Source organism: Uranotaenia lowii, chromosome 2 (assembly GCF_029784155.1).
Source record: "Uranotaenia lowii strain MFRU-FL chromosome 2, ASM2978415v1, whole genome shotgun sequence".
Lineage (NCBI taxonomy): Eukaryota > Metazoa > Arthropoda > Insecta > Diptera > Culicidae > Uranotaenia > Uranotaenia lowii.
The window spans coordinates 45,046,254-45,061,241 of NC_073692.1; the positions used below are offsets into that span (position 1 = coordinate 45,046,254).

The 14,988-nt window shown below is 32.0% G+C and overlaps 1 protein-coding gene across 1 annotated transcript; it reads left to right on the forward strand.

The window, feature by feature from the left end:
• Positions 1-5,154: 5,154 nt before the first annotated feature.
• LOC129741330 (uncharacterized) lies at positions 5,155-7,359 on the forward strand. Its single transcript, XM_055733052.1, has one exon. It carries the CDS (start codon positions 5,155-5,157, stop codon positions 7,357-7,359), a length of 2,205 nt encoding a protein of 734 aa, XP_055589027.1.
• The last annotated feature ends 7,629 nt before the right edge of the window (positions 7,360-14,988 follow it).

Consider the following 14,988-nt stretch of genomic DNA (forward strand, 5'->3'; position numbering starts at 1 on the left):
TTTTGTCATTTTTGTCATTTTTGTCATTTTTGTCATTTTTGTCATTTTTGTCATTTTTGTCATTTTTGTCATTTTTGTCATTTTTGTCATTTTTGTCATTTTTGTCATTTTTGTCATTTTTGTCATTTTTGTCATTTTTGTCATTTTTGTCATTTTTGTCATTTTTGTCATTTTTGTCATTTTTGTCATTTTTGTCATTTTTGTCATTTTTGTCATTTTTGTCATTTTTGTCATTTTTGTCATTTTTGTCATTTTTGTCATTTTTGTCATTTTTGTCATTTTTGTCATTTTTGTCATTTTTGTCATTTTTGTCATTTTTGTCATTTTTGTCATTTTTGTCATTTTTGTCATTTTTGTCATTTTTGTCATTTTTGTCATTTTTGTCATTTTTGTCATTTTTGTCATTTTTGTCATTTTTGTCATTTTTGTCATTTTTGTCATTTTTGTCATTTTTGTCATTTTTGTCATTTTTGTCATTTTTGTCATTTTTGTCATTTTTGTCATTTTTGTCATTTTTGTCATTTTTGTCATTTTTGTCATTTTTGTCATTTTTGTCATTTTTGTCATTTTTGTCATTTTTGTCATTTTTGTCATTTTTGTCATTTTTGTCATTTTTGTCATTTTTGTCATTTTTGTCATTTTTGTCATTTTTGTCATTTTTGTCATTTTTGTCATTTTTGTCATTTTTGTCATTTTTGTCATTTTTGTCATTTTTGTCATTTTTGTCATTTTTGTCATTTTTGTCATTTTTGTCATTTTTGTCATTTTTGTCATTTTTGTCATTTTTGTCATTTTTGTCATTTTTGTCATTTTTGTCATTTTTGTCATTTTTGTCATTTTTGTCATTTTTGTCATTTTTGTCATTTTTGTCATTTTTGTCATTTTTGTCATTTTTGTCATTTTTGTCATTTTTGTCATTTTTGTCATTTTTGTCATTTTTGTCATTTTTGTCATTTTTGTCATTTTTGTCATTTTTGTCATTTTTGTCATTTTTGTCATTTTTGTCATTTTTGTCATTTTTGTCATTTTTGTCATTTTTGTCATTTTTGTCATTTTTGTCATTTTTGTCATTTTTGTCATTTTTGTCATTTTTGTCATTTTTGTCATTTTTGTCATTTTTGTCATTTTTGTCATTTTTGTCATTTTTGTCATTTTTGTCATTTTTGTCATTTTTGTCATTTTTGTCATTTTTGTCATTTTTGTCATTTTTGTCATTTTTGTCATTTTTGTCATTTTTGTCATTTTTGTCATTTTTGTCATTTTTGTCATTTTTGTCATTTTTGTCATTTTTGTCATTTTTGTCATTTTTGTCATTTTTGTCATTTTTGTCATTTTTGTCATTTTTGTCATTTTTGTCATTTTTGTCATTTTTGTCATTTTTGTCATTTTTGTCATTTTTGTCATTTTTGTCATTTTTGTCATTTTTGTCATTTTTGTCATTTTTGTCATTTTTGTCATTTTTGTCATTTTTGTCATTTTTGTCATTTTTGTCATTTTTGTCATTTTTGTCATTTTTGTCATTTTTGTCATTTTTGTCATTTTTGTCATTTTTGTCATTTTTGTCATTTTTGTCATTTTTGTCATTTTTGTCATTTTTGTCATTTTTGTCATTTTTGTCATTTTTGTCATTTTTGTCATTTTTGTCATTTTTGTCATTTTTGTCATTTTTGTCATTTTTGTCATTTTTGTCATTTTTGTCATTTTTGTCATTTTTGTCATTTTTGTCATTTTTGTCATTTTTGTCATTTTTGTCATTTTTGTCATTTTTGTCATTTTTGTCATTTTTGTCATTTTTGTCATTTTTGTCATTTTTGTCATTTTTGTCATTTTTGTCATTTTTGTCATTTTTGTCATTTTTGTCATTTTTGTCATTTTTGTCATTTTTGTCATTTTTGTCATTTTTGTCATTTTTGTCATTTTTGTCATTTTTGTCATTTTTGTCATTTTTGTCATTTTTGTCATTTTTGTCATTTTTGTCATTTTTGTCATTTTTGTCATTTTTGTCATTTTTGTCATTTTTGTCATTTTTGTCATTTTTGTCATTTTTGTCATTTTTGTCATTTTTGTCATTTTTGTCATTTTTGTCATTTTTGTCATTTTTGTCATTTTTGTCATTTTTGTCATTTTTGTCATTTTTGTCATTTTTGTCATTTTTGTCATTTTTGTCATTTTTGTCATTTTTGTCATTTTTGTCATTTTTGTCATTTTTGTCATTTTTGTCATTTTTGTCATTTTTGTCATTTTTGTCATTTTTGTCATTTTTGTCATTTTTGTCATTTTTGTCATTTTTGTCATTTTTGTCATTTTTGTCATTTTTGTCATTTTTGTCATTTTTGTCATTTTTGTCATTTTTGTCATTTTTGTCATTTTTGTCATTTTTGTCATTTTTGTCATTTTTGTCATTTTTGTCATTTTTGTCATTTTTGTCATTTTTGTCATTTTTGTCATTTTTGTCATTTTTGTCATTTTTGTCATTTTTGTCATTTTTGTCATTTTTGTCATTTTTGTCATTTTTGTCATTTTTGTCATTTTTGTCATTTTTGTCATTTTTGTCATTTTTGTCATTTTTGTCATTTTTGTCATTTTTGTCATTTTTGTCATTTTTGTCATTTTTGTCATTTTTGTCATTTTTGTCATTTTTGTCATTTTTGTCATTTTTGTCATTTTTGTCATTTTTGTCATTTTTGTCATTTTTGTCATTTTTGTCATTTTTGTCATTTTTGTCATTTTTGTCATTTTTGTCATTTTTGTCATTTTTGTCATTTTTGTCATTTTTGTCATTTTTGTCATTTTTGTCATTTTTGTCATTTTTGTCATTTTTGTCATTTTTGTCATTTTTGTCATTTTTGTCATTTTTGTCATTTTTGTCATTTTTGTCATTTTTGTCATTTTTGTCATTTTTGTCATTTTTGTCATTTTTGTCATTTTTGTCATTTTTGTCATTTTTGTCATTTTTGTCATTTTTGTCATTTTTGTCATTTTTGTCATTTTTGTCATTTTTGTCATTTTTGTCATTTTTGTCATTTTTGTCATTTTTGTCATTTTTGTCATTTTTGTCATTTTTGTCATTTTTGTCATTTTTGTCATTTTTGTCATTTTTGTCATTTTTGTCATTTTTGTCATTTTTGTCATTTTTGTCATTTTTGTCATTTTTGTCATTTTTGTCATTTTTGTCATTTTTGTCATTTTTGTCATTTTTGTCATTTTTGTCATTTTTGTCATTTTTGTCATTTTTGTCATTTTTGTCATTTTTGTCATTTTTGTCATTTTTGTCATTTTTGTCATTTTTGTCATTTTTGTCATTTTTGTCATTTTTGTCATTTTTGTCATTTTTGTCATTTTTGTCATTTTTGTCATTTTTGTCATTTTTGTCATTTTTGTCATTTTTGTCATTTTTGTCATTTTTGTCATTTTTGTCATTTTTGTCATTTTTGTCATTTTTGTCATTTTTGTCATTTTTGTCATTTTTGTCATTTTTGTCATTTTTGTCATTTTTGTCATTTTTGTCATTTTTGTCATTTTTGTCATTTTTGTCATTTTTGTCATTTTTGTCATTTTTGTCATTTTTGTCATTTTTGTCATTTTTGTCATTTTTGTCATTTTTGTCATTTTTGTCATTTTTGTCATTTTTGTCATTTTTGTCATTTTTGTCATTTTTGTCATTTTTGTCATTTTTGTCATTTTTGTCATTTTTGTCATTTTTGTCATTTTTGTCATTTTTGTCATTTTTGTCATTTTTGTCATTTTTGTCATTTTTGTCATTTTTGTCATTTTTGTCATTTTTGTCATTTTTGTCATTTTTGTCATTTTTGTCATTTTTGTCATTTTTGTCATTTTTGTCATTTTTGTCATTTTTGTCATTTTTGTCATTTTTGTCATTTTTGTCATTTTTGTCATTTTTGTCATTTTTGTCATTTTTGTCATTTTTGTCATTTTTGTCATTTTTGTCATTTTTGTCATTTTTGTCATTTTTGTCATTTTTGTCATTTTTGTCATTTTTGTCATTTTTGTCATTGTTTGTCGAATCATGTCTACCCTTGGTCAGTTTGTTAAAAAACTTCACTTGCGAGTAGAAACCCATCGCGCGCAGTACTCTATATCTTTCCTTTGATTACCGTTGGTTGAAATAAAATCATTACAGTTCAACATTGACTTCAGTTTTCAATTTTTGGTAGCACTTTAATAAACGGGTTAAGTGATTCATGCAAATCGAGTGAAGTTCTACATTGTTATCCGAAACCCGAATTTCCGTAAAAACATTTGGTCCTTCGAGAAGCCGGATGACGGGACTCGCTAGTTCCGTATCACCAGTTAACAATAGCGGTGTAGTGCTCTGTGTGAAGAAAACGGACGGACAAAAGACCTACGAAATGCGCGGGCTTGTTTGGCTTGGGTTTGGTTCTATGTGAACTGCAGTGAAAGTGAAAACTTGAACTACCGTGATTGTTAATTGTGGCACTAAATAAGTTCAGTGTGGACACATTGCTGTATCGTGATATCTGCTACCGTGTGATCGAACATTTCCCCCAACGTGGGCGAGTGTATGCAGTCCTAATAAAGGACAAATCAAAAGTTCTGTAGTGAAAAGTGAGCCATACTGGCTAAAGAATTTCCCCCCGATCTGTCGCTGTATCATTAAGGAATCCGCCAATAGTTGGCCAAATAAGTGTGTTGTGTGAAAAAACCAACGAGCGCTGTGTGGTTTTTTGATATCCTGTTCTGTGAACAGTTGAAAACTGCTGATTTGAAACCGCAACATAGTAGTTTGTGCTGCATTTCTGGATCCCCAGGAGCTGGTCAATCATCATAACCGACAGCTAAGTATCATTTTTTCTGTTGTGTGTTCGGAGAGTTGGTGGCAGGTCGCTGCAAAAAACACCACAGTCTGGCATTTTACTGTTTTTGCATTTCTGGATAAAGTGGACAGAATTAGGAACAGCTTTATCCGTGCAACTTAAAGTGGGTCGGTTGTAAAATAATTGCTGACATTGAGTCTTCGGTCAGCGGGGGTGATTGTGTTGAGCTATCATTTTGCGAGACGTCGAGTCGATTTAAGCGGTCTGTCATAACGAAATTCAGTGCAAAACAGTGAAAATAGTGCAAAAGTGAAAGCCTAGCTGAAACTGTGAGAACTGTGCAGTGATTAGTGTAATAATGCGCGACTTGCGAGAGCTTTACAAGTTAGAAAGTAGCCAGTGTCGTGTTTTCGAGACAGTGCGACAGTTTATTGCAAGCGCAAAAAATAGTGCAGTAAGAAGCGAAGTGATCGGCGTACGCATAGAACGCCTGGACGATGCGTTCAAGCAGTTTCAGCTAGTGCGGGCAGATATCGAGCTGCAGACTGACCAGGTGACCGGGGTAGACGATCCTGAGCAGGAGCTGATGCTGATCACCGCACGGGCCGAAGAAAATGACAGCATATCTATGCAGAAAGAGGACGATTACTGCACGATGAAGGGTGAGCTGTTGTACCTCCAATCATTAGCTCGTCGATCTGAAAATGCTGGACAAGCGCCGAACACCAGTTCCCAGGAGTCGATCGGGTCATCGTCAAGTTTGGCGCGCGTTAAACTGCCCGAGATATCTCTACCAAGCTTTGATGGGCAGATCAAGCTTTGGATAACATTCCGTGATTCTTTTAACAGTCTCATCCATTCTAACAACCATCTTTCGGCGATGGACAAGTTCACCTACCTACGTTCAGCGCTGACAGGAGAAGCGCTTCAGGAGGTGGGCTCGATCGAGATTACGGCAGCCAATTACGAAGTAGCATGGGCTGCTTTAACAAGTCGATATGAGAATCGCAAACTCATAGTCAAAACATATCTCGATGCGCTTTTCAATGCTGAGGTGATGCGCAAAGAGAGCTACGATGAATTAAGTAAACTGATAGGAGATTTTGACAACAATATTCAAATGCTGGCAAAAGTGGGTGAATCATCCGACGGTTGGAGCACTTTGCTGGTGTACATGGCCTGTGCTCGGTTGGACCCGTTAACGTTGCGCCACTGGGAAACGTACCACAATTCCAGAGAAGTACCGAAGTTCAAGGAGTTGATACGCTTTCTAAAAGATCATTGTTCTGTTCTGCAAACCCTTGCACATCAACCCACTGCTGCTGAATCCCAGGTGAACCAGACGAGCTTCGGAGTAAGCTATCCCAGTCCTCATTTTTCCGCCAAATGTCCATTCTGTGCAGAGGAATTCCATTCAGCTTTCCGATGCGTAAAGTTTTTGAAGTGTACAGTTGAAGAACGTGGCTTTTCAGTGAAGAGGGCTCGACTGTGCCTGAATTGTTTGTCACCCGGTCACGTGGCTCGTGTCTGTAGCAGAGGCTCGTGTCATCATTGTGGATCGCGCCATCATTCGTTGCTGCATCCAGACCCTCAATCCTCCGTCTCGCAAATCCATATGAATTCGCCGCCGTCAGTACGTCAAGCTCCACAATCCCCACCACCATCTCCAACATCCCAACCGATCCCTTCCAATAGTCCACATCCCAGACCACAAACTTCATCATCGTTCACAGTTATGCAAATGCCAGACTTCTCTGAAGACATCCATCACACACTTGGACATCCCACACAAACACACACACCACCACGCCAAGTGCTGCTGTCGACGGCAATCGTACGCGTCCAGGACCAGTCTGGAAAATTACGGTCAGCCAGAGCCCTCCTGGACTCCGGCTCCCAGGGCAACTTTATGAGCTCTTCGTTCTGCCAACGTTTAGGACTTCAGAGTTCCTCCGAGTGTCATATCGTTCAAGGGATTGGTGGTTCAACAACAGTCTCGACGAAGCAGGTGGTGGCATCCGTTCTTCCCCGTGTATCGGGAATTTCCTCGTTTAGCTCTTCGATAACATTTCATGTTCTTCCTGAGATTTCGAATACCGTCTCAGCCTGTCGTGTGTCTGTAAGCAGTTTGCCAAATAGTTTGATACTTGCTGATCCCAATTATGGTGAGCCCGGGCAAATAGACCTTATTATTGGTGCCGAGGTCTTCTTCGATTTGCTCTCCAATGGTCGCTTCAAAGTGTCCGATGATGGTCCTAGGTTCCAAAACTCCGTTTTTGGCTGGATTATATCAGGCACGGTTCCAGAGCAGAAAATGAAAAGCATTATTCGTGTCGGCGGCCGGTGGCAACATGTACCAGCCTCGTTAGAAAGGAAGCATCTGATCAACCACAGCAAACATTGTTCGTTATCAAAGAGAAGACCGAAACACAGTCACCATCAATTTCACCAAACAAAAGACGAGTTTAGTAGACGCGTTCAGATGATTAGCAATACACCAGTTTTTGCTCAGTCAGAGAACTCAACCTTCCCCGTTTATGCTACTACCAACCGTTGCTGCTAGATAACGCTGTTCTCCTGGTTCGTCGTTTGTGCACGCGTTGATGTTAATCCAGTGCAATATCCAGTTCGTCGCTGAGTCCACACCTATCATCTATCGCAGTCAGTAATCGTGCCTTCCTTGGGGACACATTGATAAAAACTCCGATCAACGATAATCGTCCAGTTTCTCCGTTTCATCTGTTGCGAGTGTGCAACCAGACGATGCTAGTCTGAGCAGGGATCCAGCACCAAAGCCTTCAGGGGTGACGCGGTTGCGATCGGACGGGTCGGACCTGTCACCCCACCGCTAACCTTCGTTAAGTACCCATCCATTACGAAAGTCCATTACGGACACTTATCCGTTCCTCCATCACAGGTTGCGGATCATCGTGCTGGAATTCCCTTTCCTGTATCCATCCTGAGCCCGTCTAACGAAACAACAGTTATAGCAGTAGCAGCGGCAGTAGCCTAATCATCGTCATCATTACGAAGTCTTCATTGCTTCCGGTGAAGACCGATAGTAAACTTAGCCTAGTTAAGCAGTTTTCCCAGCCTTTCAGTTGCAAGCGTGCAACCAGACGCCATTAGTCTGACCAGAGATCCAGCTCTAAAGTAATCAGGGGTGACGCGGTTGCGATCGGACGGGTCGGACCTGTCACCCCACTGCAGCCATCCGATAAGTACCCTTCAAATTCAACGTCCAATTCGGATATTGACTCGTTTCTTCTCTCAGGTTGCGGTGCGTCGAAGTGAGATTTCGCGGCCTGTAAACAAGTTGCAGTCAGCGCAGTATCAACCATCGTAGTATACAACAGACAGCCGTGTGGTTTTCAATAGTGCAGATTTGAAGTAGATAGTTTTTTGAAATTCCCTAGTATTTCAAGGCGGCCGGTATGTTCGCACAAATTATAAGATACCGTAGTTTTGGGTGTAATCGCGCCACACCAGATTTCGCCACATCTATTGCGCGCATCCTCTTTGTCGAATCATGTCTACCCTTGGTCAGTTTGTTTGGCTGACCGAACATCCGCACAAAACGGAGGAATAAAAAACTTCACTTGCGAGTAGAAACCCATCGCGCGCAGTACTCTATATCTTTCCTTTGATTACCGTTGGTTGAAATAAAATCATTACAGTTCAACATTGACTTCAGTTTTCAATTTTTGGTAGCACTTTAATAAACGGGTTAAGTGATTCATGCAAATCGAGTGAAGTTCTACATTGTTATCCGAAACCCGAATTTCCGTAAAAACAGTCATTTTTGTCATTTTTGTCATTTTTGTCATTTTTGTCATTTTTGTCATTTTTGTCATTTTTGTCATTTTTGTCATTTTTGTCATTTTTGTCATTTTTGTCATTTTTGTCATTTTTGTCATTTTTGTCATTTTTGTCATTTTTGTCATTTTTGTCATTTTTGTCATTTTTGTCATTTTTGTCATTTTTGTCATTTTTGTCATTTTTGTCATTTTTGTCATTTTTGTCATTTTTGTCATTTTTGTCATTTTTGTCATTTTTGTCATTTTTGTCATTTTTGTCATTTTTGTCATTTTTGTCATTTTTGTCATTTTTGTCATTTTTGTCATTTTTGTCATTTTTGTCATTTTTGTCATTTTTGTCATTTTTGTCATTTTTGTCATTTTTGTCATTTTTGTCATTTTTGTCATTTTTGTCATTTTTGTCATTTTTGTCATTTTTGTCATTTTTGTCATTTTTGTCATTTTTGTCATTTTTGTCATTTTTGTCATTTTTGTCATTTTTGTCATTTTTGTCATTTTTGTCATTTTTGTCATTTTTGTCATTTTTGTCATTTTTGTCATTTTTGTCATTTTTGTCATTTTTGTCATTTTTGTCATTTTTGTCATTTTTGTCATTTTTGTCATTTTTGTCATTTTTGTCATTTTTGTCATTTTTGTCATTTTTGTCATTTTTGTCATTTTTGTCATTTTTGTCATTTTTGTCATTTTTGTCATTTTTGTCATTTTTGTCATTTTTGTCATTTTTGTCATTTTTGTCATTTTTGTCATTTTTGTCATTTTTGTCATTTTTGTCATTTTTGTCATTTTTGTCATTTTTGTCATTTTTGTCATTTTTGTCATTTTTGTCATTTTTGTCATTTTTGTCATTTTTGTCATTTTTGTCATTTTTGTCATTTTTGTCATTTTTGTCATTTTTGTCATTTTTGTCATTTTTGTCATTTTTGTCATTTTTGTCATTTTTGTCATTTTTGTCATTTTTGTCATTTTTGTCATTTTTGTCATTTTTGTCATTTTTGTCATTTTTGTCATTTTTGTCATTTTTGTCATTTTTGTCATTTTTGTCATTTTTGTCATTTTTGTCATTTTTGTCATTTTTGTCATTTTTGTCATTTTTGTCATTTTTGTCATTTTTGTCATTTTTGTCATTTTTGTCATTTTTGTCATTTTTGTCATTTTTGTCATTTTTGTCATTTTTGTCATTTTTGTCATTTTTGTCATTTTTGTCATTTTTGTCATTTTTGTCATTTTTGTCATTTTTGTCATTTTTGTCATTTTTGTCATTTTTGTCATTTTTGTCATTTTTGTCATTTTTGTCATTTTTGTCATTTTTGTCATTTTTGTCATTTTTGTCATTTTTGTCATTTTTGTCATTTTTGTCATTTTTGTCATTTTTGTCATTTTTGTCATTTTTGTCATTTTTGTCATTTTTGTCATTTTTGTCATTTTTGTCATTTTTGTCATTTTTGTCATTTTTGTCATTTTTGTCATTTTTGTCATTTTTGTCATTTTTGTCATTTTTGTCATTTTTGTCATTTTTGTCATTTTTGTCATTTTTGTCATTTTTGTCATTTTTGTCATTTTTGTCATTTTTGTCATTTTTGTCATTTTTGTCATTTTTGTCATTTTTGTCATTTTTGTCATTTTTGTCATTTTTGTCATTTTTGTCATTTTTGTCATTTTTGTCATTTTTGTCATTTTTGTCATTTTTGTCATTTTTGTCATTTTTGTCATTTTTGTCATTTTTGTCATTTTTGTCATTTTTGTCATTTTTGTCATTTTTGTCATTTTTGTCATTTTTGTCATTTTTGTCATTTTTGTCATTTTTGTCATTTTTGTCATTTTTGTCATTTTTGTCATTTTTGTCATTTTTGTCATTTTTGTCATTTTTGTCATTTTTGTCATTTTTGTCATTTTTGTCATTTTTGTCATTTTTGTCATTTTTGTCATTTTTGTCATTTTTGTCATTTTTGTCATTTTTGTCATTTTTGTCATTTTTGTCATTTTTGTCATTTTTGTCATTTTTGTCATTTTTGTCATTTTTGTCATTTTTGTCATTTTTGTCATTTTTGTCATTTTTGTCATTTTTGTCATTTTTGTCATTTTTGTCATTTTTGTCATTTTTGTCATTTTTGTCATTTTTGTCATTTTTGTCATTTTTGTCATTTTTGTCATTTTTGTCATTTTTGTCATTTTTGTCATTTTTGTCATTTTTGTCATTTTTGTCATTTTTGTCATTTTTGTCATTTTTGTCATTTTTGTCATTTTTGTCATTTTTGTCATTTTTGTCATTTTTGTCATTTTTGTCATTTTTGTCATTTTTGTCATTTTTGTCATTTTTGTCATTTTTGTCATTTTTGTCATTTTTGTCATTTTTGTCATTTTTGTCATTTTTGTCATTTTTGTCATTTTTGTCATTTTTGTCATTTTTGTCATTTTTGTCATTTTTGTCATTTTTGTCATTTTTGTCATTTTTGTCATTTTTGTCATTTTTGTCATTTTTGTCATTTTTGTCATTTTTGTCATTTTTGTCATTTTTGTCATTTTTGTCATTTTTGTCATTTTTGTCATTTTTGTCATTTTTGTCATTTTTGTCATTTTTGTCATTTTTGTCATTTTTGTCATTTTTGTCATTTTTGTCATTTTTGTCATTTTTGTCATTTTTGTCATTTTTGTCATTTTTGTCATTTTTGTCATTTTTGTCATTTTTGTCATTTTTGTCATTTTTGTCATTTTTGTCATTTTTGTCATTTTTGTCATTTTTGTCATTTTTGTCATTTTTGTCATTTTTGTCATTTTTGTCATTTTTGTCATTTTTGTGATTTTTGTCATTTTTGTCATTTTTGTCATTTTTGTCATTTTTGTCATTTTTGTCATTTTTGTCATTTTTGTCATTTTTGTCATTTTTGTCATTTTTGTCATTTTTGTCATTTTTGTCATTTTTGTCATTTTTGTCATTTTTGTCATTTTTGTCATTTTTGTCATTTTTGTCATTTTTGTTATTTTTGTCATTTTTGTCATTTTTGTCATTTTTGTCATTTTTGTCATTTTTGTCATTTTTGTGGTTTTGTTTTCTATTCTAAGAAACGGAAACACTTTCGAAGCCGCATAGAAAAATGTCTCATGTTTAACTTGTTTAAATTATCAGTTTTATTTATTAGTTGACCTTTTTTTATAAATACAGCTTTTCCATATAATAGACTATCTTTTCCGTGTTTTCTATTCTGCAAACTTCCTCTTTTCGCGTTTGTTTATTTTTAATATCCAATATTTTGCAGTTTTCTCCCACTAAGTTACATTCGATTAGCCGACGCTATTTTGGTTGTTTTTTTTTTCAAATTATTTTCGCTATCACACATTCGGCTTTCCAAAAAACCAAACCCGCCTTTGCTGCGCAGTTTTTGAAAGTTTTCGTCTTCAAACATTATGTAGTTTAAAATGATGATTGCGGGTGTGAATGATCGCGCATATTTAAATTTGTTAAGTTAAGTGTTTTTCTTAGAACTGCGCTTGTGAGTGATGAAGTTTATGATCTGAAATTTTCTAGTAAGAGACGTTTTACGTAGTTCTCTAGCTATTCTATTGTTTTCCAAAAAAAAGCTAATGGAAACGTTTAGGTTTCTATTTTTGTTTCCATTAGATTTTGAGTTTATCATATTTCTATGTACCATACATTCGCTTACGAGGGCTTTTTGTGTGGTACCAAATTTTCCAGCTCAAATTCTCTTTCAAAAAACAACCCCAAATACCCCAAATAAAAGTCTTCAAAGCAATTTGATTTCACTTGAAGGTTTATTCATATTTCACAGGCCATGGCTAAAGAACATGATCAATACAGTTGATGCAAAAAAATCAACCCAGAAAAAGTTTAGAATGATTTGTGCATTTTTATTTTGTTCTTAAAATTTGGAACAACATAATTATTTGTTGAATTTTTTTAAATCCCAACATACTTTGCCAATCTCGAAACGTGACTTGCCAAAATTTATCTCGTTGTTCCGCTTCATTCTGAAAATGCTCAAATGAGCGGCGATTGCATTCCCTTCCTGAAACATTTCCTGGACTCCGGACGACGCAGTAAAATTACGCGGGTCACGTCATGCAGTTAAAAGAATAGGCCCCCAGAATTCAGGAATTTGAGAAAATTTTCAGAAATTTGATTCGAAATGCCGCAATATTTTGTAGAACTAATTTTGATAGAATAATAAAAGCTTCATAATAAGCTCCCAATACATGGGTATGAAATTGCTCATTCAACTTTGTGTTTTGGGCGTTAAAATATGTTTTAAATTGAGGCTCGAAACGACTTATTATGTGTTTCACTGAACAAGTTGATAATCCATGATAAATTTATGATAAGATTTTTTAAGAAAATAATTCAACACAACCGCGCTAAAACTGTAAGCTTCAATCTCAATCAAATGTTTCCTTTCTATATTTTACAAAAAAAAACCATTTGAGCTTTAGAAGCTCAGTCTTCCGTTTTTTTCCTTTGTTTCATTTCGCACACACGTCGTCCTTTATATACAAAAATCACATTAATCTATTCGTTTTCTTCTCATGCCCATTTTAGTTTTCTAATATGGTTCGAACATTAACATTCCTATTGATCTGTTTATTTTATTTTCTTTATTCTGGTTTATTCCGTAGGATATTCGAAAACCTAAACGAAGTTAATTTCAAAACTGCCATTACTTGATTTGATTTTCATCTTCGCTAGATTATGTTATATCTTGTTTTGAAAGAAGGTTTTTTATTATAAATTTTACATCTTGCTGTTCGCTTAGATTGGGTTTTTATCTTCTGATCCACCATTTAGCAATGCTACACGCAGGCTGAAACCAACTGACGAACACACACGTCATCGGGGGGAGAACAAAATAACGTTACATAAACTTTTCTTTCTACTGTAATGATTGCATTGGTTTTTTTCATGGACTTTTTTTTGGGAGTTTCAAGCCGAAATAACTGAACAGGTAACGGAAATAGCCATGAAATTTCCATGCGAGTAAGCTTTCTTTCTTCGAAAGTTTGAATTTCAAAACGCCTTACTGTAGGCAACTAATTTCGAACTCTAATCGAACAGAAGGAACGCGTGGTACTTTACGCAATAATTTTGTGTGTGCATGGTGTTTGGTTAAGTCTTTTTTTCGGGATTTTCATTCTGCGAATGTGGGAAAAGTAAGGAAGGGATTTCAAAGGAATAGCAATATAAGAAATTTTAATACCTACTATTTTAGTAAAGAAAGAAAATGTAAACGATGAATTTTTGGTAGATAAGGAGCTATGTTTATCTGAATTTTTTATTAGGTACCAACTGTTTTCTACAAAATTACCAAAACGCGGATTAATTATTCCATAAATGATTCCGGTGGGGGTTTTCTTAAACATTAAAAAAAATTAAACTTGAAGCTCAAAATCGTAACTAGGGAATTCTGTGTGAAGTTCATGAAACAGAAAAAGGACTTGCTTAATGACGAATGCCTCCTGTGGAGTTATAAAATATTTTTTTAAAAGGAAAGCGTAATTATAAAATTAAAAAACATACAAAACAGGAAATTGTCGAAATGCTCTTCTGGCATAGATTTTTTCCTAAAATGAGAATCCATTACTCCAGGCTTAGGCGGAAGTTTATTATTGAAAAACAACAGAGGTACCTTTTAGCTTTTCGACGTTTTCAAACTGAAAATCTGTAGAAAAATCTTTAGTTCTAGAGAAACTTTTTTCTTGTTTTCTTAATAAGTTTTTACTTACACGGACATATATGCCATGCTCCCCTGGAAGAATCAAAATTAGTTTTCTTCAAAAAAAAAAAAAGATTTCCGTATTTTTGCGAAATTTAAGTTAAAATTGCCAGAACATAGTGTATGAAGGTGACTCAACGCCACAGATCAGTGTAGATATAAAATTTCGTCCTAAACTCAACAGAACTTTGCCATCTAATGCTCGTTTCGTTTAATTATTAGAACGATCTCTCACCCGAACGGTTCGATAACACCGGAGAGAAGGCTGGCCAGGAATAATAAACCTACAGTAGCTTACGAAATCACGCTATAGGAAGCCACCACCGACCCAAGACGGAAATCTGTTCTCGAGAGCAACCATACAAAATCCTTTTCCCTTTGATCAAGTAAATTAAAATCTAACAGTTGAGTCGCCACGACGATTACGGCTCCCCCTCTGACTAAAACTTCATCTGTGCTAACACTACAAAACTGAAATGAAAACTCGACACAAAAAAAAAACTTTATGAGACAAATATGCCTTAATAAAACTTTGTCATCCTTTGGTTTTATCATATTTCGGAGCGCGGAGAAGTATTCCGTAATATAATTTTAGGGTTAGGAAAAAAATTTCAAAACTTAATTAACGGAAAATAACATAAATTCGGCCTAGAG

Coding starts and splice junctions, on each gene's coding strand:
- LOC129741330 (XM_055733052.1), top strand. CDS start 5,155: ATGCGCGACTTGCGAGAGCTTTACAAGTTAGAAAGTAGCCAGTGTCGT.